The 24,440-nt window shown below is 41.0% G+C and overlaps 3 protein-coding genes across 3 annotated transcripts; 2 read left to right on the top strand and 1 right to left on the bottom strand.

The window, feature by feature from the left end:
* Window positions 1-1,831: 1,831 nt before the first annotated feature.
* Window positions 1,832-9,180, bottom strand: NDUFA11 (NADH:ubiquinone oxidoreductase subunit A11). The gene is made up of 4 exons (XM_034437593.3): window positions 8,954-9,180; window positions 4,101-4,193; window positions 2,317-2,439; window positions 1,832-2,188 (listed from the first exon to the last, which is right to left on the bottom strand). Exons 1-4 carry the CDS (start codon window positions 9,033-9,035, stop codon window positions 2,076-2,078), a joined length of 411 nt encoding a protein of 136 aa, XP_034293484.1. The 5' UTR covers window positions 9,036-9,180; the 3' UTR covers window positions 1,832-2,075.
* On the top strand, window positions 9,144-15,872 carry VMAC (vimentin type intermediate filament associated coiled-coil protein). Its single transcript, XM_034437591.3, has 2 exons — window positions 9,144-9,821; window positions 11,314-15,872. Exons 1-2 carry the CDS (start codon window positions 9,571-9,573, stop codon window positions 11,660-11,662), a joined length of 600 nt encoding a protein of 199 aa, XP_034293482.1. The 5' UTR covers window positions 9,144-9,570; the 3' UTR covers window positions 11,663-15,872.
* Window positions 15,873-16,698: 826 nt separating this feature from the next.
* CAPS (calcyphosine) lies at window positions 16,699-23,855 on the top strand. Its single transcript, XM_034437605.2, has 5 exons — window positions 16,699-19,265; window positions 20,277-20,395; window positions 20,783-20,960; window positions 21,690-21,899; window positions 23,197-23,855. The coding sequence occupies exons 1-5, from the start codon at window positions 19,044-19,046 to the stop codon at window positions 23,296-23,298; spliced, it is 831 nt and encodes a 276-aa protein (XP_034293496.1). The 5' UTR covers window positions 16,699-19,043; the 3' UTR covers window positions 23,299-23,855.
* The last annotated feature ends 585 nt before the right edge of the window (window positions 23,856-24,440 follow it).

The following is a 24,440-nucleotide window of genomic DNA, read 5'->3' as shown; positions in this document are numbered from 1 at the left end:
AGTTCTTTTACAGGTTAGGTCTTTTGGACAAGTTGCTGTGGATAATGGCGGAAACAAAGTACACCTTTCCTGCCTTTACCACAGCATAGGCCTTAATATGATTCTCTCTTATTCATGGTCCGCTTTACCCTGTCTTTCTCTACTTTTCCTCTACCCATCAAATCTGTTGTTACATGGTCCAGAATTCTTTGGAATCCAAAAATTGAATTGGCTTCATCAGGTAGGAGAAAGTGTCCTTTAATAGCATTCAGAAATAATGATATCAAGGACCTAAATTATATACTTATGCCAGATATGGATAATATAAACAGAAATGGGAATGGATGTTTAACAAAATCTATATGTAAATTGTCATGCCAGGGTATTTGAGAGACCTCTTCCCAATTACATCGGGACAGGCAGGAAGGGCGTATTATGAGTCTGCTACGGAGTTCCATTTGACAAGACCCAGGGAAGAGAGAGTTTTCTGCCGTAGCACCCACTCTTTGGAATATCATCCCTCCTACCCACAAGGTGAGCCTATCCTTAATCCTCTTGACCTTCTGGAAATCTCTCAGGACTGTAGTTTTGCATCAGTCCAGGGGTTTCTTTGGAAACAGCCCATGATACGACTTTATTGTATTTAAGTTTTTAAACATTCCTCTCTGGCTTTATTAAATTTTGGTTTATTTATTTTTCACATTTCTGAACTGCCCATCTTCCTCAAACTGGGAGGTAAATGCATGTTTACCTGACTGTAATGATTATTTAAAATGTGTTTTTATCGTTTTGTTTCTATTATACATCTATTATACATCACCTAGAGTCACATGCATGAAACGGACAGCTATGTAAATTTGACAGATCAATAAACGCTTGAAACCACCGGTGAGAGCACTGTACCTAAGGATACAGGTAGTCCTTGATTTACCATCAGTTGTAAGTCACGATGGTTATAACTCAGGTCACCCATGTGACTGTCCTAATACTATGACCTTATTTGTGGTGGTCATTAAGCAAGCACTGCAATTGTTAAGCAAACCAATGGTTTGCTGTGGACTGTTTTTTTCTGAAAATTGAAAGTAAATGCTGGTTTTCAGAAAAAGTGTCACAAAATGAAGTCATGTTGCCCCGGGAGGCTGTAAAAAGGCATAAATGAGGGCCAGTTGTTGAGCATCTGATAGGCAATCATGTGACTGTGGGCAGGGGACAGTTGCAACTTTGGAACTGGGTTGTAAGTACCCCCAGAGAGAACCATCGTAACTTTGAATGGTCACCAAGTGGCCAGTCACAAGTTGAGGTGTACCTGTACTAGCAACAATTTGCCCGAAATATCCAGCTTTCTGAATATTGCAATTTTTTTTTTATATGAACCATTCTGCATTTTTGCTTCTACAATTTATTGCAGACTGTATAACTATGTATACTGCCTCTTGGCTACAGAGCCTTTATGGCTAAGTGTCTTTGTTCCTCAGCCTGGAATTTTCTATTTACGTTAAAACTATAAATCCCATATTTTCTTTTCAGGGCTGCATTCTAAAATCTCAGTTCTAGTCTACCTGGGAAGAACCAAGCTAGGAAATGATGACTATATGAAATGCCTATGTGGAGAAGCAACCCAGTTCTGAATACTAAGAAAAGCAAGTAAAAGAAAAAGCTTCTAGTCTTATTGTGAGCTTCCTGGAAACATATCTGAGTAGCATCTGTAGGAAACAAACACCGAATCAGTTGAGCCTTGGTCCAATCCAGTAGAGTCTCTTTCATGTTTAGTATTTCCAGTATTGTCATTCAGCTCAATCCTGAGGAAGCCATTTTTAAGGGGAAAAGCTAAGCATAGAAATGAACAATAAGCTATCCAAACATAATTATTTATTTGGATGTAAGTTCCTCTCAGAAGAGACAATTCAGTGACATCACCACTTCATCATATGTACAAGTTATGTCGACATCCTTCAATTATTACTAAATATTTATATATCATTTGGAAGCCCCATGAGCTTCAATCAGTGACTAGCAACTGTACATGTGACAACGCTTTTATATATGATAAAAGAAGACAGAGAAGGACATCTGCTTTTAGAATTAGGAAGTCCACGTCATTTTTGAGGATATACCAGCAATTTCCAGCCTTCCTGCCTGCCAACCTTGAAAAAAGCGCCCAACACACCAAGACCAATGCAAGATGAAGTGCCAATAAGAAAACTGTTAGCTGAAGAGGGAGAAAACAACCATTGGTTAGATCACAGGCTATAGATTATGTCTTATAATTCAGTTCAAAACCCCAAATCTCCATTGAGTACACTAAAAAAAAAAACTAATGGCACAACCAATACTAACTTTTGGCTCCTATCATTATCCCCGATGCACATCCTCCAATGAAGTAGTTCATAGGGTCTTGTGGAGCATCTCGAAGTTCACCACTGATGCAAGATGTTGCCGCGAAAACTGCCCCTAGGGTGGCTATGGAGGGAAAAAAAGCAGAAGCTAAAGCAGGCAAATGATTTGTCAATTTCTGCAAGTCCAGCGATTTCTTTTTTGCTAACGGCCTTCTAACAATAAAAACTGCACCTCTTATACATGGACATCACCAGATGGGGCACAAATAAATCAAACTGATTATATTATCGCTATAAGGGGATGGAAGAGTTCAATTATAATAGCAAAATTAGCTGACTGTGAAGCAGACCATAAAATGTTTCATATCGGTAGTCAAAAAACAAACAAACCCCAAACAATATCAATCTATTGTTCTCAGTCAAGGTACAAATGACCAGGCTCAAATCCTCATATTTCAGATATCTTATAGAAACATCTAGCTCTCTGGAGAAGTCTATAATGTTGGGGAAGGAAGAAGGAAGGAAGAAGGAACAAAGTGCCACCAGCATTAAAATGGATGGACAACAACAGTGGTAATGAGTGCAGAGATGGAAGACTAGAAGGACCAGGTTAGGTGCAGATTGTTCTGGTGAAAATCCATCTACTGTCTTGATGGCATATAATAAATCCATCAGACAGACTTTAATACCACAGATGAATCATTGAGGATTTCTTTTAAGATGGGAACAAGAAGAACACAGGATACTTCTTTGCGCTAAAATAGGCTATTTTATATTAACGGCTTAGCACGAAATCGACTGGGAGACCCTTTCTAAAGTTTCACCTAATGATGTGAAAAATGTTTTATTTATTGGAAAGAGTGTGAGTGAAAATATGTAAAATTATTTCTGAGCATAGAACAGGCTGTTTTGAGTTTCTCGGAGAGGTTTCTGAGGTCTCCCAAGATGCTCAAAACAAAACACTCCACAAAATTTGGTTGTGAAACAGTTTGAAAATAAAACAGCCTGCTGTTTTCAGCTAAGGGCTGTTCTCATACCAAGTCACTACTGAAAAGGCAGGGCTCAATCTGTAAGCAGCTATCCCCAATATTTTTGTGCAGGGGCATTGTGGGAAAGCAGCAGGGGCGGTTTTCAAAACCCATTGCTACGGGTTAGCTCATGGGTGCATGCAAGCGATGCTTCTGTATCCGGGCAGGTAGGCGGAGCCTCCTGCCACTGCCGCTATCGGTTCGCCCAATCCGGGCCGAACCGGTAACAACCCACCACTGGAAAGCACACAAGACTTTCAAAGGGCTACTTCAGAAGGAGAGATGTATTCCCCTCCTGAATGTTAGCATCTCTTGAATAGAACAAATTAGAATGCATTCATTATTTACTAAAATCTACCCATAAGCTTACAAATACAATACAAGTTAGTACTTGAACAGGGATTTAAGAATTTTTAAACTTCTAGGTTTGGTTTTATTATAAGATCTCTGCTTTAATCATAAGATACCTTTTCAGAAAAAAATATGTGTACATTAAATTTGAAACACAGTTTAAAAACTGAGGTAGAAGTACAAATCAAACACGGTCTAAAAGAAATGAAATACAAATGAAACCTTGATTACTTCGCCCATTGTTTTAAGCCATGCTTTCTAATTGGCTCTATTCAGGTAAAAGAATTAGGATTAACCATGATTTACAATCAGAATGCTTTCATTCATATAACATATGCTAAGCCACAACCCAATAAGCTGTATTGATTTGCATTTGAATGCTACTAACCAAATAAGCAGGCCTTACCCATAGTGACAGTGGATTTGGCTAGTCTCATAAGTCCTTCTAGTTTTGTTTCTGGTGTGTACAGAACTACATGGTAAGTTGAAGCAACGAGACCTACAGGAAGATTTTTAAAAAATGGATGACAAAAAAGGTTAGCAGTACCAGCAACAACAAAACCTTTTATTATTTTAAAATAAGGAAAGTAAACACATTATAATTAACTATTTTTTTCTTCATTGGCAATCCCATAAACTTAACACATATACAAAGGAATACAGGCCATACTCAACTCACAACCACAATTGAGCCCAACATTTCTGTTGCTAAATGAGACATTCGTTAAGTGAGTTTTGTCCCGTTTTATGACCTTTCTTGCCCCATTTCTTAAGTGAATTACTGCAGTTGTTAATGAAAACAGTTGTTAAGTGAATCTGGCTTCCCCGTTGCTTTTGCAAAAGGTGTTCACATGACCTCAAAACACTACAGCCGTCATAAATAGGAGTCAGCTGCCAAGCACCTGACTTTTGATCACGTGACCATAGGGATGCTGCAATGGTCATAAGTGTGAAAAATGATCATGTCACTTTTAGTGCCATTGTAACTTTGAATGGTCACTAAATGAACTGTTGTAAATTAAGGATTACCTGTACTGTGCCTATCCATGTCATTATACCAAAATCTAATAATTAAAGGATAAAACCATGTTATTTTACAATACTGACCATGGATTAAAACAGGACAGCACCACAGAGCCTGCAATTGACAATTTCTCTTCAGATGGGGCTAAGCTTTTTTTTACAGCAGCCTTCTCAATCCGATGCTCTCCTGTGCTATGGTTCTTGAATTTCAGAACCAAGGAAAATCTATCTATTTATTCTGTGAAGAATACCTTTAAAAAGGTCAAAATATAAAAGTAACATTGAAACCAAACAGACTTGAAACCAATGGTAAAGGAAAATATATTTATTTTATCGTGTGTGTTTATGTATGTATGTATATAGGTCTTTGGTTATTCGGGTTTTCTCCCGCGTAAAATTGGAAATGTCTTGCGACGTTTCGACGAAGTCTCATTTGTCATCTTCAGGCTCGTGTTTTCGGCTTCGTGCTTCTAGGAGCAATGTGATGTTGCAGCTGTTTCTTCCTTTTAACTGCTAGTGGGGGTGTGAACTGATTGGGTGGGAGCTTGGCTGTGTTCTGATTGGGTGGAGGTGTGTTCTGATTGGTTGCGGGTTTGGATGTGCTCTGATTGGATGGGGGGTTGGCTATGCTTTGATTGGCTGGGGGGGTGTTCTGTTTAGGTGGGGACTTGGTTGTGCTCGTGTTAGTCTGAGTTGCAGGGGGATTTGAGCTGGTGAGCTGCATTGCTGTTGTTTGGCTTTGCGTTCGTGGTCGTGCCACATCTTCATGGTGGGTGTCAGTTTGCTTCGTGTATGGATTGGAGGGATTTAAAGTGGCTAATGATGCAGATGTGGTCTGGCTTCTGGTTTGTGGTCGTGCTTCATCGGTGTGGGTTTGCTTTTTGCGTGGATGTGTGGTGGTGACATCCTGTGTGGTTTTCGTGAGTGTGGGTCTGGTGTCATTCTTTGTGTTAGTATGTATGTATATATATGTATATATGTGTATGTATATATGTTTATATATATGTACACACAGATTATAAATCTTATTGGAATGTATAAGCTTGCATATAATAGCAAATTTAATCAATATATGGAATTAGATTTGTTAAAGGATTTCAAAGGAATCATAATACTTACCTATTTTGGAAATTAGGTATTGTTTCTAGTGAATGCCAATAATCTACTTTAATAGAGGTTTTGAAAAAAGCCATCAATGCATTTTCATTTAAAAGCTAATACTGCTTTATTGCGAGGGGGGGCACATGTGACCCTCCACGCCCCGTTTTTGGCCCAGACAGCCTCCTGCAGCACCTTGTTGGCCAAAACAGCCTTTCCTGTCACAGTTGTTAAGTGAATAACTGCAGTTAAATTAGTAACACAGTTGCTAAATGAATCTGCTTGTCAGAAGGTCTCCGTGTATTTCGCTGTGCCCTCAAAACCTTGTTGTTCTGCCAGGCTGGGCTATCAAGGTAAAGATTTTAATTGGGTTTTAAAATATGGGATTTTAAATTTGGGGTTTTAAATTGAGCCTATCATTTAATAATTTTAATTGTTTTAAATTTCTGTCTGTCTTTGTGCTTTTAATCAGGCTGTACACCGCCTTGAGTCCTCCGGGAGAAGGGCTGTATAGAAATAAAATAAATAAATAAATAAATAAATAAGAAGGTCACAAAAGGTGATTACATGACCCTGCAATGCTGCAACTATCATAAAGAGGTCATTTGACTTTTTCCAGTGATGTTGAAACTTTGGACAGTCACTAAATAAATTGTTGTAAGTTGAAGACTACCTGTATCCACATTTGTTCTTCCATAGATTTTCCTTTCAACAAACCACAGATATACAAAAAGGGCAGAGATGAACAATGGAACTCCACTTTCCTGGGGCAGCTGCTGTGCAAGGACTACTGAGCAGAGCAAATGGATGGGAGAGGCAGTCCCACCAACAGCAATTGGAGCCCAGCAGGCCTGGAACAACAACTCCCTCCATGCCCTACAGAGCATGGAGATCTTTTCAGGGAAAACACTTTTTTCTGTCAGGATGCCTACGACCAATTTCAGCCGCCCTCTGGGATGTCCTAAGAACGAGATGGAGGTTATGCTGTGTGGACATACCGTATACAGAGCCTTGGGTACTTAGGCCCCATTCTCTTCATAAATGACTTAGATGAGGGAATAGAAGGGGAACTCATCAAATTTGCAGATAACACTAAGTTAGCCAGAATAGCCAACATCCCAGAAGACAAGCTCAGGATCCAAAAAGATCTCGACAGACTTGAACAATGGGCCCTATTCAACAATATGAAATTTAATACAGAGAAAAACAAGGTTTTATACCTGGGCCGGAAAAAACCCAAAGGTACAAAGGTACAAGTACAAATTAGGCAAAACCTGGCTCAAAAACCGTAACTGTGACCTTGGAACTATGACCTGTTAACAGTAACCTTAGAGTCCTAGTGGAAGAGCACTTAAACATAAGCCAGCAGTGTGCAGCCACCGCCAAAAAAGCTAATAGAATCCTTGGTTGTATAAACCGAGGCATAGAATCAAAATCATGTGCAGTATTAGTGCTGCTTTATTTATTTATTTATTTATTTATTTATTATTGAATTTCTATACCGCCCTTCTCCCTGGGGACTCAGGGCGGTGTACAGCCAGAATTAAAAAACATGCAGGACAAATATTAAAAAAACAATTAAAAGATATATAAATTTGGCCCAATTAAAACTCACTACCAATTAAAACATTTAAAACATTTAAACATTTATAAAGTCTTAGTGAGGCCACACCTCAAATACTGCATTCAGTTTTAGTCATCAAACCTCTATAAAATGTTTTACAGATGGCATTATTCACCTGCAAGATTGGCTAACATGTATAACAATAAATCTGTTAAATGTTGGAAATCCAACCAAATACCAGGCTCATATTATCACGTGGTGGATATGTTCCAAAGCAAAATAATACTGGAAAAAAATACGCATGTGGTTGGAAATTATGAGAAAACAACATATAGATTTGAAACCTGAGACATTCTTGTTGGGCATGCTTTCAGAAACTATAATAAGGGTAACACTTATTTAATTTTACAGCAGCCAGGATTGTATATGCACAATACTGGAAAAACTCAGAAACCCCTACAGATGACATTATAATCAAAAAAAATTCTGGAATGTGCAGAAATGGATAGGTTAACCCTAAAAATCAAAGGAAAAGAAGACTCGGAATATTTTATAACATGGGAACTATTCTATAAATGCTTAAGTGACAAATACTGAGGTTAGAGGAGTGGAATTATGTGAAATATGGACTACATGAGAAAGAAAAACTGATGAGTAAATATTTAGATATATAATCAATACTGTAATGGAAGACAGTATACTTTTCAATAACGATTGATATGATTACATATATTTTTATGCATAGATGATGATGATGATGCTTATATGTTAACAATTTTGACACCTAGAAAACACACTATTTAACATAGAAATGGAATATGTGATATAAAAAAATAAAAAAATATTTGACAAAAAAAAAGTTTTGGTCACCGCATTACAAAAAAAATGTTGAGACTTTCGAAAAAGTGCAAAGAAGAGCAACTAAGATGATTAAAGGCCTGGAGGCTACAACATACGAAGAACAGTTGCAGGATTTGGGTTTGGCCAGTCTAGAGAAAAGAAGGACTAGGGGGGACATGATAGCAGTATTCCAGTATTTGAGCAGCTGCCACAAAGAAGAGGGGGGGTCAGTTTATTTTCCAAAGCACCAGAGGGCAGGACAAGAAACAATGGATGGAAACTAATCAAGGAGAGAAGCAACCTGGAATTGAGGAGGAACTTCCTAACAGTGAGGACAATTAACCAGTGGAACAGTCTGCCTTCAGACGTTGTGGGTGCTTCAACACTGGAGGTTTTTAAGAAAAGACTGAGCAGCCACTTGTCTGAAATGGTATAGGCCTGTATAAGGTCTCCTGCCAGAGCAGGGGGCTGGACTAGATGACCTCCAAGGTAACTTCCAGCTCTAGTCTGATTGACAGGTCCTTAATGGACATTACGTAGGACGTCCTCCAGGGCGGGGTAAGGAGGCTGTGTGGACGAGCCCATATTAAAGCTCGATGGCGATGGGGGTTCAAGGACGGGGATCTTTATTGTCACGATTCCCGGGTGGACTCGCAGCTAACTTGGGGTAGCTTCCGAGTAAAAACAGCGAAGAGGAGCCCCACAGTAACGGCCCACATCAGTTTGGTCCTCACCGGTAAGGGCCCCGAGGCGCCCCGCAAGCCAGGTCTTACGGAAACAGTTGGTGCCGTCCAGAATCTCCCCGTACCCGTTCATGTTGACACCGACCGCGGCGACGGGCGCAAGCACCACGAGATTTCACCAAGGACACTACCCTGGACCTGGTCTCGCGAGAGCATGGAGAGCCAGAGTTAGACGCGGGCCAATGGCAACTCGGGGTTCGTAAGGATTGGACGGGATTAGGGGAAAGTAGGCGCGGCTTTATTGACGATTGGGGGCGTGGCTTATCCCGTCACAGATTAATCGATTGGTTTGTGAGTGTGGCTTCGCATGATTTCTATTGGTAGATGCTTGGGCGGTAAAGGGGACTAATGCTGCGCGTGCTTTGTTTCCCCTCCTCTTGCCCGCCTACTTGGGGCGGGGCGTCGTAAAAGACGCGCTTGACCGGCCGGACTGGAACTTCCAATCTGACAGAGCTTCAGTCGAGCGGCTGTTAATAGGAGGCGTGGTCCCATTTGTCATTTTCTCAGGACTCATTAGTGTGGCCTCGCTCCTGATTGGTCAGTCCGAATGAAGGGCGCGGCGAGGTTTCATTGTGTGGGGGGTGTGACCTGCCTTCCCATTGGCTACGATGCGCGGGCGCTGGGCGGGGCCTCCCCGGGCGTCGTCGTTGTCGTCCATGATGTCTTCATCTTCGCCGCCGACGCCGGTCCAGATTCGCGAGGCTAACGCGCATTTGGCCGCCTTGCACGGGCGGGTTGCAGAGTTGGAACGGCGTTTGGCAGCTGCGGAGCGCACGGTGCACGGCCAGGCTGAGAGTCTCATCCGGAAGGATGCCGAGATGCGCCAGGCGGTGCTCGGGCTTCGGGAAGGCAAGGACAGGTACTGACCTCGAAGAGGACTAGAACCTTGGTTAGAGTGACTTTGTAATTAGAGAACGAATAAAAGGTTTTGCAGAGAACTTCTTTGACTGCCATTTGCCTTTTTCTCTATGAAGTTGGTCTTCTGAATATTATTTAGTTTTCGGTGGGAGCTGCATTATATATATATATATAATATATATGTGTGTGGGGGGGGTTCCTCTTTCAATCTTGCTAAACAATTTGTCATTATTTCTCAGGATTAGGAAATCATTTGGGCTGTGAAAGCAAATACCTGTGTACAAAATTTCATGGTAGGAAATAGCTATCCCAGCTGGAACTTCAGGAACAAATTAATAGGAAAAGAGAGGCCAGTTTGAGTTTGGGCAGGCTGTGGATATGAAGGCACTCGCAGCATCTTTTCCTGTTGAAATTGTAATCGTGTAATTGTGCTTCAGGCAAGCTGAAAAATTCAGCACCAGGTAGAAATCCTTTCAAATACATTATTTCCAGGTTTATAACACAGGCAACCAAGGACTTCACCTACTAGCAAGCCCTCTAATAACATCTTGCATACGATCATCATATTCCAGTGGATACTTTCATCTCTAACTTGTGGCTCTGTCTTAGGAAAAAGGACTTAAACATAATTTTACCAATCCTTTCTACCCTCATGTATTTATATTTTATTTTTTTAATTTAGACTCTGCTCATCTTACTCTCAGAGTGACTGGCAGATGTAACAGTTAAAAGTATAAAAAAATAATCACGTATACTCTTTGACGTAATGACAGTTTGTTTAGCAATTGTTCACAGTGACAATAGCGCTGAAAAAAGTGACTTGTGCAACCAGTCCTTCACACTTAGAACTGATCACATGTACAGAATTTGGGCCCTTGGCAACCAGCATGTATTTAGGATGGTTGCAGAGTCCTGGGGTCACATGATCATCCATTTTTGACCTTCCCAGTTGGTTTCCAACAAGCAAATCAATGGAAAGCTGGATTTGCTTAATGACCCCGTGATTCCCTTAACAATCACTGTGATTTGCCTAATGACTACAGCAAAACCAGCCATAAATTTGGGATGCAACTCACTTAATGGCTACCTTGCTTAACAACAGAGGTTCTGGTCCCGATTGTGTGAACTTGAGGACTATCTGTGAAGATACAATATATCAATAGAAGTAAAACGAGGATAAAAATGTTTAAAGGCAGAGAGAGGGGCTTCAATGCGCTGACCATCCCCATGGTTGTGAGTCCGTTGCAGGCTAGCAGAACTGTGTTTTCAGACTTTTTCGAAGAGTGAGGCCCACCTTACCTCTAGGGAAGGATATTCCAGACAGTGGGGGAAACAGCAGCGAAGGCCCTTTTCCTAGATCCTGCCAGTTGAAATTCTTTAACTACAGTATTCCATAACACACCTTCTCTGCCTAATCAGGTGGGATGGGGCAATGTGAGGTGGATAAGATGGTTCCTCAGGTAACCTGTTTCGTTTTTTTTTTTCTTCCAAAGGGAAATTGCCATATTGGAGGAAAAGCTGCAGTCTTCTGAACAGCATGCGCAAAAACTGTTAAACGTGATCCAGGAGAAAGACAGTTTGATAACGCAACTGAGGCACAGGAGCCGCCTGCTGACCAAGATCTGTCGTAGCCGCCCAGTCTTGGATAATCTCTTGGCATACATGGCTGAAGGGGAGCAGCTGAGTCCTGTCCTTGCTGCACAAAGTGACGCCAACTCACCAGATCACAACCTGTCACTGGAGACAAACTGTATCCCAGACCTTGATTTGGACACCAAAGACTTTTCACTTGGGGATGATGAACAGGATTCAGACAAGACTTTGTTTGGGACAACAGTGTAAACGGACAAGATTCTTGGTTCCCATATCTGAAGCCTCTTTTTTTTAAAAAAAATCTCTTTTGAGTAGGGTAATACCACTTTTTTTTTTTACTCTGACCTGCTCATGCTGGGGATGACAAAGTGACTATTTTTAAACCAGCCATTCTAGTAATAGTTTTGTGTATCAGCAGACTTCTTTGGTTTGTGGCTTAAAAATCATGCCTTTTTTTCCTGCACCCCTTAATTGGATGTAGGGTACCTGAATCTCTAGGACAAATGATGACAGTCCCAGCCTCTTCCAATATTGGTTACATTTACAGTTGTGGGAGTTATAGGGTAGCACTCCAGATTGCCTAATCCCACTCTTAAGAGAGGCAGGTATCTAAAGGGAAGGTGCTAACTTAAATTAACATTACTCTAAAGAAGGTTGCCACCAATGCTCTCTCTTTCTCTATCTCACAATATTTTTTGGTTATATCCAGCCAAAACCAGTACCAGTCTTTTTGGGAGTAGGACAGGACGGGTTCAAACTACAAGGAAGGAATTCAAATTAGGGTTTAGACATCAGGAGGAATTTTCTAATTGTTAACAATGTTGTCAGCTAGTGGAACAAATTGTAAAGTACTTGATAAGTTTCTCCTTTGCTAAAGGAGATGTTCTAATGAATCCTGCAGATGACCTCTATGGTTCCTTCCAGTCCTGTTGATTATATAATTTCAGATTTGCACGCACCATGTGGGCTAAATTATTTAAAATATAAAATTCACAAGGGCAGGAAATCATGCCTTTGTTGATAGGCTTGGAAATCCCACAATTAGAATGATAAAAAGAAGAATGTTACCTAGATACCAGTATCTTTTTAAGAACCATAGCTAAGGCTGGAATCCTGGAGTCCAGTCCTGTTAGTACAGGTAGTCCTCAACTTACAACAATTCATTTATAACAACCATTTGAAGTTAAGACAGCTGTGGAAAAAAAGGGACTGTCAATCAGTTCTTACGCTTACGACCGTTGCAGTATCTTTGCAGTGATGTGATCGAAATTTGGACATTCGGCAATCAGCATTTATTTATGATGGTTGCAGCATCCCAGCATCATGTGATCACTATTTACAGTCTTCTAAGGGGACTTCCAACAAGCACAGTCAATGGGGAAAGCTGGATTTGCTTAATGACCATGGCAAAAAATGGGATGCAGCTCACTTAACAACTGCATCACTTTGTGAGTGAGGTTGCACTCCCAATTGTGGTCATAGGTTGAGGACTTCCTGCATTCATTTATACTGATTGTGGTAAAAGATTACTTCCTTTCATTTTGGCAGCTTCATCTCCCTTCAAGATTTACCCCTTAACAATCTTACTGAAGTAAGTTTTTCTAACCAAGGAATTCTAAGTCTAATGCATCTTCTGCTTGCATGTGACTTAATCCATCTTTAACCTGGATAGGCAATTTTTTAGGAGGGGCAAAATCATAGAGAATAGGAAACTTCTTTTTCAGCCTGTTTGGCTAACCCACAGGAACGAGCACAGAATTTCAGCTTGAAGTACTACGTCTGCTTGCTTGAGCAGGAAAAGGAATTCAACCATCTTGTATTTATGGCCTTATTCAGAGGTGGGTTTCAGCAGGTTCGGACCAGTTCTGGAGAACCGGTAATGGAAATTTTGAGTAGTTCGGAGAACCGGTAGTAAAAATTCTGACTGGCCCCGCCCCCGTCTATTTTCTGCCTCCAGAGTCCCAGCTGATCGGGAAATGGGGATTTTGCAGTATCCTTCCCCTGGAGTGGGATGGAAATGAAGATTTTACAGTATCCTTCCTCTGCCACGCCCACCAAACCACGCCATGCCCACCAAGCCACACCCACAGAACCGGTAGTAAAAAAATTTGAAACCCACCACTGGCCTTATTGGTGGTTAGGCCTTCCCCATGGCGGGCATGAGCAATAGCACTTAGACTTATATACTGCATAGTGCTTTACAGCAGCGGTCTCCAACCTTTTCAGCTCAGCAGCCTGGCGGAAGCGGTGGTGAGGGAAAAAGGATGGTTGCGCGTGTGTGCCGCTTTCGCACATGCACTCGCACACCTCTTCCACAGCCCGGTTCCAAATAGGCTGTAGATCGGCACCGGACTGGGGATTGTGGACCTCTGCTTTACAGCACTTTCTGAACAGTTTACAATGTCAGCATATCTGGCTAACCCCTAACAATCTGGCTCCTCATTTTACTGACCTTGGAAGGATGGAAGGCTAACCTTGAGCCAGTCAGGATCGGACTCCAGACTGTGGGCAGAGTTAGCCTGCAATACTGCATTCTATCCACTGCACCACCAGGCAATACTGTACCTGTTCTTAGAGTAGGTCACTTGCCTCTTTAAAAAGCATAAGCAATGACTGACTGACTGAGAGCTATTAAGCCAGTGTTTCCCAACCTTAGCAACTTTAAAATGTGTGCACTTCAACTCCCAGAATTCTCTGGCTAGCTTGCCAGTTTCTTTCCAAGCCTATGAATCAGTCGGGAAAGATCAGAGCCTATGATTTTAGCTTCTTAGTGGAGGAGAGAAAGATGGGTTTATTTTTAACACTAGTAATTTTGTGTCAGAAATGTTACCCTGAGCTTTGCTTAAAAAAAAATGCTGAGAACTTCTGTTGAGTTAACTCAGATGCATTTTCTGGTGAAAACCTGGAAGTTGCTTCATCTTTTGGATATTTTCCTTGTCTGCCTTCTTGGCCAAGCACATTATATTACTGTTCAAAATATAGGGAACTGGCAACCAATGGGTTTTTAATAGTTCCCCCCCCCCCCGCGCCTCAGAATTGAACAAGCTTGCAGGGCTGCCATAACAAGCTAAATAGGAATAATTATTACTGACCTAGGGTGGAAAATTAAGGAGATTGTACCTTGTTTTGATTCTATCCTAATAGAAAGTGGACAGTGTTGCATAGAAGCTGGTTTTATATGATGGACCCTTGTCATGTGCGAATTGGGGGTTTTAGGATTACTTGGACATTCAGAACTGAAACTCATGCCATCTTGGGTAATTGAAGAACATGGTTGTATTAAGTTTGAAGACCATAGCAAGTCTGAATCCACCATTAGTCAGCTATAGAAGGCAGGGGTAAAAAGTTGGCTGTGTTTTACAATTCAATGTCTTATATGAATCCAGCCAAACTTGGGGTACTTAACACTCTTTAAACATACTTTCAGTAACGTGCTGTGCATTTGCCATTCAACAACATGTTACATTACTGACGTTCCAGTCAGCCATAACCACCTATACAATACAGTAGTCCATTTCATTCATATTTTTAAACCCGGCAAATGTGCTGATCCTTCCCTCCTGTCCAGGAGATGTTGTCTGTCCTACAGAGCTGAAGTCCACAAGTCTTAAAGTTGCCAAGGTTGGAGACCCCTGCTATAGAGGCAGTAGCAATCGGTGAACCTTTCAATACACTAACTCCTTTTCAGTTGGAGATCATTTAAAACAATAATTGCAGCATTTCAAGGCAATGCTTCTCTACCTTGGCAATGTGTATTTCAGTTCCCAACTGGTTGGGGAATCCTGGGACTTGAAGTCCACACATCTGCATGTTGCCAAGATTGAGAAGCACCATGTTAAGGGATCATGAGCTGTAGAGGAAATAAAAGGGAAACAAAATCCAGTGATTCAGGCAATGTGTGTATTTCAGAGGAAAGTAGAAATGTCTTGAGGGATCCATTCAGGTAGAGTTCACAAAATTCCACCAACCTAAACAGCCATGAAACTGTCTTGGTGTCCTCTTCATCCCGTTTCTGCCATGTAGCTTTCAAAATGGCTGAAATGGTGATAGCAGCAACATGGCTTCCCAAGATTCTGCTTTTTCTGGCATCCAGTCTTCACCATTCACGTCTGCCCATGTGGGTTGAGTTAACTCTTGTAATCCTCTTGGGGGAGTTGCAGATTTTCTACTGGTATTTTTTGGCAACCCTTTTTGCGCTATAATTTGCTGTATTTCCACAGAATAATTGATTTCTTGAATGAGTGATTGCAGTCTTAAGCACTCTTACTGGGAACCATTGGGACTAAATACTGAATACATATGTAGAGTTTTATTTAATGCCTGTTACGTTTATTTTGAGTCATATATTTACTGACAACTGAAGCACCAGTTAAGTGCCTATGGGGATTTTGTTACACTAGGTCCTCAGATCTAATTTTTCTTGTTGGAAGCAAAATAATATTAAAAATATTTTGGTATACTTGATTTGTACTGTATTCTGATGTTTTTCTCACAGTTTCTTTAATGTTCTACATGGGCTAACTAAGATATGATTGCTAGCAGGAACACTACAACTTTTTCAAAACTGCCTGCTTTTATGACCATTCTCATGTTGTTCTCTTTTTTTTAAAAGGCTGTCTGATCAGTTGCTGTGATGTGAATCTCTTTCCCAAGAAATTTCTCAAACTTCTGAGAGCTCACAGAGTTCAAATGATTTATTGAAGAGCTAAATATAGCTAAATATAAATATATGTACAGATAGTCCTTGTCTTATAACCACAATTGAGCCCAAAATTTCTGTTGTTAAGTGAGACATTTGTTAAGTGAGTTTTGCCCCATTTTACGACCTTTCTTGCCACAGCTGTTAATTGAATCACTGCAGTTGATAAATTAGCAACCTGGTTGTTAAGTGAACCTGGATTCCCCATTGACTCTGCTTGTGAAAAGGTCACAAAAGGGGGTCATATGTACTTGGGACACAGCAACGGTCGTAAGTATAAACCAATTGTCAAGCATCTGAATTTTGATCACATGACTATGGAGACGCTACAAAGGTCGTAACTGAAAAATGGTCATAAGTCACTTTTTTTCCAGTGCCGTTGTAACTTTGAACAGTCACTAAATGAACTGTTATAAGTGGAGGACTATCTCTACGGTATTTAACTGTTGTTAGCTGCCCAGAATCGTGAATTTGACATGGGCTGTATTAGTTGAAATAAAGCACTTTCAAAAAGGTTAAAGAACCATGGGGAACAACAGAGAAGGGACTGAACTAAGAGCAGGAGTTTCATTTCAGATACACATGTAGAACATTTGCTAGGATTAAAGCATTCAACACAGGATGCTCCTAGAGCAGGGGTCTCCAACCGTGGCAACTTTAAGCCTGGAGCTTTGCTGGCTGGAGAATTCTGGGAGTTGAAGTCCGCCAGGCTTAAAGTTGCCAAGGTTGGAGACCAGTGGTGGGATTCAGCCAGTTCGCACCGCTTCGGGAGAACCGGTTGTTAACTTTCTGAGCAGTTTGGCAAACTGGTTGTTGGAAGAAATCATTAGGGCAGAGAACCAGTTGTTAAATTACTTGAATCCCACCACTGTTGGAGACCAATGTCCTACAGCGTGTTTTTGAGTTATGGACTGGAGGCGCTTTTCTATGGTGCTTCCTGCTTCCAGTATTAGATGTAGGGAATATCTTCACAGTAAATAGGGTAGCTCTTTATGGACTGTGATGGGAGGGGCTGATAGATTATGGCTGTTATTGGAGGCTGCATTGACTTGCTTGACTAGCTGGCTGGGTTTCAACCTTATACTTACATTCAAGGAATGCCTTCCTTCGGGTTTCCCCTGGGACTTGGGGTCTGGAGCCTCAGCTAGTACAGAATGCAATGATCAAATTGCTTGGCTATGTCCTGTACATGATAAAACCCTGCTGGAGCAACGGGTTTGGTTGTCAATTCCCTACTACGATAAATAACGTTCACAATATTGCTTATGACACATTATACCTTAACTGACTTGAACTGACATATCCAATAAGTTTGTTCGCGCCTTCCTCTCTGAAATTAATTTCCTCTTTTATTTCTCCAGTATTTTGCTCATCGTGGAGCAAAAGATTTGGAAAAATAAAACCACTAGACTCGTGACCCCTCTGTCTCTCAAACTCTCTTTCCCTTTCTTTTCTCTGCTATAAATTGTAAATGTATTAAATATACAGGTCACATTAGCTTTCTCTTAATATATAACCATTAACCTGGATTGTTCATTTATACCTTATGCCAGTGACGGCGAACCTTTTTGGCACTGAGTGCCGAAACTGGAACGCACCTGTGCGCATGCACATGTGTGCACCGGAGCCTGGAAACTGGAACACCAGCTGGCCGGAGCGCATGCACATGCCAGCTGATCTTCCTGTTTCTGGTGCGCGCATGTGCACCGGCCAGCTGGTTTTCGCGCATGCCAGAGCACTGGAAACTGGAAGAGCAGCTGGCAACAGCTGATGTGCCTGCAGAAAGGGCTCTGTGTGCCACCTCTGGCATGTGTGCCAATAGGTTTGCTATCACGGCCTTATGCTGTTTTAAGGAGTTCTTCTAAATACTTCTTCTAAATACCAGAGTGGGAAGGCAAGGAATGTTGGGGGTCTCATCCCCTAGGAAGATACACCTGGTGGGATCCAGAAGAAGGGCCTTCTCCATGGTGGCTCCCTCTCTCTGGAACATCATTCCCCCAGAGATTAGAATGGCCCCCACTCTGACACTCTTCCGGAAGGCGCTGAAGACCTGGTTCTGCCAGTGGGCCTGGGGAACGCAGAGCGGGATGGAGCATTGAATGGCTCGTATGATGTGTTGTCACCAGGGCAGGGAGTGGGGGGTTATTTTATTATTATATAATTCTCTCTTTTATTAGTTTTATTGTTTTTATATGTTTTTATATTCTTATAAGCCACCTTGAATCACCATATGTGAATAGGCGGCAATATAAATCAAATAAATAAATAAAGAAGCAAACAAATAAAAATAAATAAATAAATACTTCTTCGTTTGGACTCACAAAATGGCACTATCTGCTTTTCTCAAATTGTTGTATTTTAGCCTCTACTTTTGACAGCGCTTGCCCCCTCTTAGGCCTCTATGCTTTTAGATAGTTCTCAACTTACAACTGTAATTGAGCTTGGAATTATGGTTGAAAGTCATGCTGATAAGTTAAGCAGATCATCACTGGGGCTGCTGGGACATCCATGTTATAGGTAGATATTACTTGAGTCTGATGATGTGCTGTGTGAGTCGAAATATAGTACAGGCAATGGTAGAATAACATTAGAAATGACAAAGGCAGCTTTCTCCAACTTCCTAACTCCTAAATGTGCTGGGATCAGAACGTACAGAATTCCCATTTTAGAGAAATTTCAGGAGTTCTCGTTGCAAAACAGCAGGGTGGGAAAAGTTGCCCTGCAAAACAGGATCTGTTGGATTGTCAAAAAACAGCCATAAAAACAGTCCTCTCTTGGTACATGATAAAATTAAAATTTCTGGGCACAAAAGTTGCTGACAATTGCTAATTTACAGCAGGTGATTCCAACCAAATATTTCCCTCTGATAGAGAGCTGTATTACCTCTCTCTCTCTCTCTCTCTCTTTAGCAGCTCTAGACTAAGATGAGCCATGCAGGCTCCTGGCCCCTCCTGCCACCTTCCTATCTGGCCTGTGTCACTTCCTCCGAGAGCTTTCCAGCACACCACAGAGCTTTCCCTTGGCGAGGCCCTCCTGGCAACCGAGCAAGCGATTGCTATAGAGACAGGGAACAGCTCAACGCAAGTCAACACAACAGTCAAACTAAGTTCCGCGGGTGGTGAGAAAAAGCAAGGAAACAAGCAACAATTGCAGGTAGGATATTCAACATCGATGGAAAAACTCCAGCAGACTGGTTTGAGGGGCAGAGGGTGGATTATGCAGAAGAGAGAAGGAACGGAAAGTTTTTTTCCCCTCCTCTTAATGTCTGTTCACTGGAATGGACAGAAATGAAATGAACGAAAGTTTTGTGGCCTCTTGTATTTAGTTTGCAAGCTGTCTCAAGATTTTTTCATCTTAATTAACTAAAAGGACCTACTCACTTGGAAACGAAAGGAAGTATAAATACAGGTAATGTCTTGAATACGATCAGAAGAAACTTCCCAAAGCAGCACATAAAGCTAGAGCACAGAGCTAGAAATTAACTTGCCTTCTCTCTTTGATATAAACATACCTCTTTGTCACATGCCATTTATACTCCAGAATTAGAAGGCACCAAGACGGGTGAAATCCAGCAGGTTCTGACAGGTTCTAGAGAACCGGTAGTGGAAATTTTGAGTAGTTTGGAGAACCGGCAAATATCACCTCTGGCTGGCCCCAGAGTGGGGTGGAAATGGTGATTTTGCAATATCCTTCCCCCAGGAGTGGGGAGGGAATGGGGATTTTGCAGTATCCATTCCCCTGCCACGCCCACCAAGCCACACCCTGCCCACCAAGCCACGCCCACAGAACTGGTAGTAAAAAAAATTGGATTTCACCACTGCACAAAGACCAATCTGCCCCTCAATTATAGATTGCTTTGTGCGATATATTTCAGATGCACATTGTCTATCACTAATCTGAGCTAAGACGGGGAGTGTTACAATAATATATTGTATGTAATTGGCATTGCAAACACATTCCCGGACCATTGGACCAACATTCCCAGATCAATGGTGTCAAGGAAGCACTGGAAGAGGACATTTTGCTGAAGTACCTGCTTTGGTTGCTTTTGAACCAACATTGGGGCTTAATTTATAATTGTAGTTGTATTAATTATGTCAGATGGAAGTCTTTGAGGGCTGAATCTTCCATACTTGATCTTCCGTTTTGCTTCATCCTTCTTAGATCCTTTTTTCCATCATAACAAATACCTGCAGCATGGAAGGAAAAGGTACTGGAAGCATTGCCAAACTCAGAGCAAAGTGCTTGGAAAGAGGAGCTTCTGGGATTAAGGGACTTGCCAGGTACAAAGTATGAGATTATCCATATTTTCTGGAAATAATTTCATTCAGATTATTCAAGTGGTTCCCCCCTCCCCCATCTCCTTTCTTCCTTATTTGAGGTTTTCTTTTTAATTATTTTGCTTCATTTACTCTGCTTGCCAGAGGCAGGGAGCTGCAGAAAACTTCAATATATCAGTTCCCCAATGGGAAATAGTATTATGGCTTCTAAATTCAGGATTACTTTATCAATCATTAAACTAACTAACTTTTGTTGTTAGCATTTAGGGAAGTGAATACTACAAGGAAAAGTACAGGCTGAGCTTCTCCATAAATGTCTCCGTCCCTCTCTCTCTCTCACACACACACGGCACTCACTCACACGCCTATATTACATTACATTCTTTGCAGATTTTTCCGCATCATGGATGACAACGGCAGCAAAACTTTGGATCTGGAGGAATTTATGAAGGGTCTCCAGGATGCTGGAGTCCCTTTGGAAAGGGGTGAAGCAGAAGAGATTTTCAGCTTCTGTGACAAAAATAAGAATGGTACCCTGGACTTCACTGAATTCCTGCAAGTCCTGAGGGTAAATAAAATAATCCACTTCTACATTTGAATTAGCAGGCTGAGCTGGCACAGAAGGCCTGAGGGCACCTGAGGAAGACAAGTGGTCATTGGAAGCCATAGTTTCTCCTGTTATTTGTTTTCCTTCTCCCCTTCCCTCAGAAACTGGTGTTTAGAGACAGATTACCCTGACAAAAACATAGGAAATGCTTATTAAATGTGACCAGGGACCTAACTAATGTGGCATCTGATTTTTAACTGATAGTTAACTGCATCAATGGGAGATTCAGAATCCAGAAAATCAGAACTAATTCAGTGTTTTTAATCTGTGATATATTCTTCCCATATATGAAGAATCTCTTTTCAACTAATGGCTGCTAATGTACTAGTCTCATCATTTTAATAGAGATGGGGAATCCCTGGCCTAATCTTGCCCACCATACCAGACCAGACTGAAGTCCATATCCCTCCCCCACTCTTTCTATTTAATCTTTACAAATATAAATTGTGAGATGCTTCTTTGGTGTCAATCAACATAGCTCTTTGTCTAGAAGACCCATGGCAGTTTAGACAATGCTTCATCTAATTTTTCAGTATGTCTCCCACATTACCACAGAAAAACCCCATAGGTTTTCTTCCAGCATGAAAGGTCCAGAGATTCAACCATTAATCTGACAAACAAACAAACAAACAAACAAAAAAAGGGGGGGGGAGACTCCAACGTGCTTGACTTCTCACTATTTTTCTTTAGCCTCCTATGTCCAACACCAGGAAAGAGATAATTGAAAAAGCATTCCAGAAATTGGACAGGACTGGTGATGGATTGGTGACGGTAGAGGATCTTCATGGGGTCTACAACAGCCGATCCCACCCCAAGTTCAAGAGTGGAGAGTGGACAGAAGATCAGGTTTTCAGTGCCTTTCTGGAGAGCTTTGACTCTCCTGATGATAAGGATGGGAAGGTAAACAGCCAGAATGATCTCTTGATGTTTTTTTTTTTTTTTAATTTGATTTATATGCCGCTCTTCTCCGGAGATTCAGGGCGTCTTACAATGCGTTAAGCAAAAAAAAGCTCATACTTTTGTATATTTATACAAAGTCAGCTTATTGCCCCCACAAACTGGGTCCTCAATTTACCTACCTTAGAAAGGATGGAAGGCTGAGTCAACCTTGAACCTGGGGAGATTCGAACTTGCAGTAATTGCAGGCAGCTGAATGTTAATAACAGGCTATTAGTCTGCTGTGGCACCAGGCTCTTGTGGCATTCTGATAGTTGTGGTTCCAGAATATTATTTTTATCAAACTTAAAAAGACACACATTTGGTGGGCATTTGAAGACACTCATTTGGGGAAGGCTGATCTAAGATGTACAATAAAACCTTGAATTAATAGACCATTAGGATAGATGTTATGTGTGTTGTTTCCAAATGTCCCATTACATTTGAATTTAAATGTTGGTCCAATTCATTCTGTTTGCAAATGACATGAGTTGATATATAAATTGGACCATTTCAGAACATGTCAGGATGCAAATGACGTAAATTGATAGTAGTGTTTTAAATACTTTGGCTGCCTTATGTACGATTTTGTATTAGAGTGTAACTGTTTTTAATTGTTCTATGATTTTTCACCATCCAGTCACTTGTTTGAGATGGGCGGCTAGAAAAATTGAATGAATAAATACATTCAAGTGTATCGTTTGAACAATTTTGGATAAAATGGGCTCGGTCTATTTTGGGAGGAGGGAGCTAGAGCAAATGTTGCTCATTGGATCCAAAATCCATGAATGAAGATCTGTTAAACCATAGTAAAGATTTTACTATATTTGCAGATCATAAATCATTATTGTGCAGGGCCCTAAGGCAGTGCTTCCCAATCTTGGCCACTTAAAAGATTCCCCCTGCTGGCTGGGGAATTCTGGGAGTTGAAGTCCACACATCTTCAGGTGACCAAGGTTGGGAAATGCCGCTTGAAGGTAGTTCAGAACAGAACGCTTGTGAATGCTGCTTTTCTTCCCATCACATCCTTTTCCATGTCATTCTTTTCTTCTATTAATGTGAATGGCCTAATACTACTACTATTTTTGGCAATACCAAATATTTAAATTTTTAGGGTTATTTTTTTAACAATGACAATTTTACTGTCTTGAAGTAAAAGTACTGCTTTGTCCAAGTATACTGAACCATCGTCATCCCCAATAAAACATCAGGTTCTGTCATTAGGGACAAACGTTAAAATCTACTTCATATTTCTCTACAGATCACAAATGAGGAATTCCTGAATTACTACAGTGGAGTCAGTGCTTCTATTGACAGTGATGGCTATTTTGTCGACATGATGAAAGCTGCATGGAAGCTGTAGTGGGGTCAAAAGTTGGGCATTCCCTTCTGAAGCGTAGGCAACTTAGCACCACATATTTAGTATGAAATTCCTGGGGCGTTCTAGTGCAAAGTAGGTTTAGGGCTTTGTCTAATGAGAATTCAGCTTATACATGTAGTAGACACACAATTAAAAAAAGAGGTTCCTTGAAATTGCCCATAATTGGGGTGCTGCACTAGAAATCTAACTATAGAAGAAAGGAATCTGGTTGCTGACTTCCATCCTTTTTCTTTCTGAGTTTTCTACTTAAGGGAAGTTTGGCCTTTTTGGAAATCACTGAACTGGTAACTTCAACTAAAGCTGGACAAATAAAGGCATTCAACTTCCAAGATCCCTATTGGCTATAATGGCTGTGATTTGCTGGGAGCTGTAGCTTGTCAGCTATCTGGAGAGACACAAGTTCCTAGCCCCTGTAGATTTATCCGTCTCTACACAGAACATTTAACGTTTTCCAACTGAGTGCTATAGACCAGAATAATAAAAGGCTTTTATACTCTTTTTCTGGATTTTCTCCTGAATAAAAGATTCACCAACTCCAACTTGGTTGCTTGTTAATATCCAGTAGGGCATTAAAAGGGGGTACATGGTAAGGATGGAAAATTGGCAATACCATCATCTTAAGAAGTACGCCTTATGGTCAGGAATTAGGATCCCACAGATTCAGAGACTAAAGTTATCACTATTCCTGCTTTTTAAAAAAAATTATAAGAGACACCTTCTGACTTCCCACCAATGCATATGCTGCCATCCCAGAACCATCCCTCTCCCACCCCATGAAGCAGCACAGTAAGACTTTCTATGTGCATCCAAGTGTACCCACTTTAATTTTTTAACATTTTACAACTAACCGCAGAGAATGTTCTTTAATAGTTTAACTAGTAATTATAATGGGGAAGGCAGCATCCCCATGTCAATTCTTGATAACTTAATGAATATAGAGGGCTTCTTTGCAACAATTTGAAAATATTAGTTTGCCACTGCTGTTTTTTTTTTTTTTTTTAAATTTCTATTTTCCAATCTAACCAAAACTCCGGCCTTTTCTGAAAGTCTCCTATCTGGTACAGAACCAAGTCAAATCCTGTTCACCTGTCTATCCAGCCGAGACTGGCCAGGTACTACCACAT

Source organism: Pantherophis guttatus, chromosome 1, assembly GCF_059756535.1.
Source record: "Pantherophis guttatus breed Tessera chromosome 1, ASM5975653v1, whole genome shotgun sequence".
Lineage (NCBI taxonomy): Eukaryota > Metazoa > Chordata > Lepidosauria > Squamata > Colubridae > Pantherophis > Pantherophis guttatus.
The sequence above is the reverse complement of the archived record's forward strand: the minus strand, read 5'-3'. Positions and strand labels throughout refer to the sequence as shown.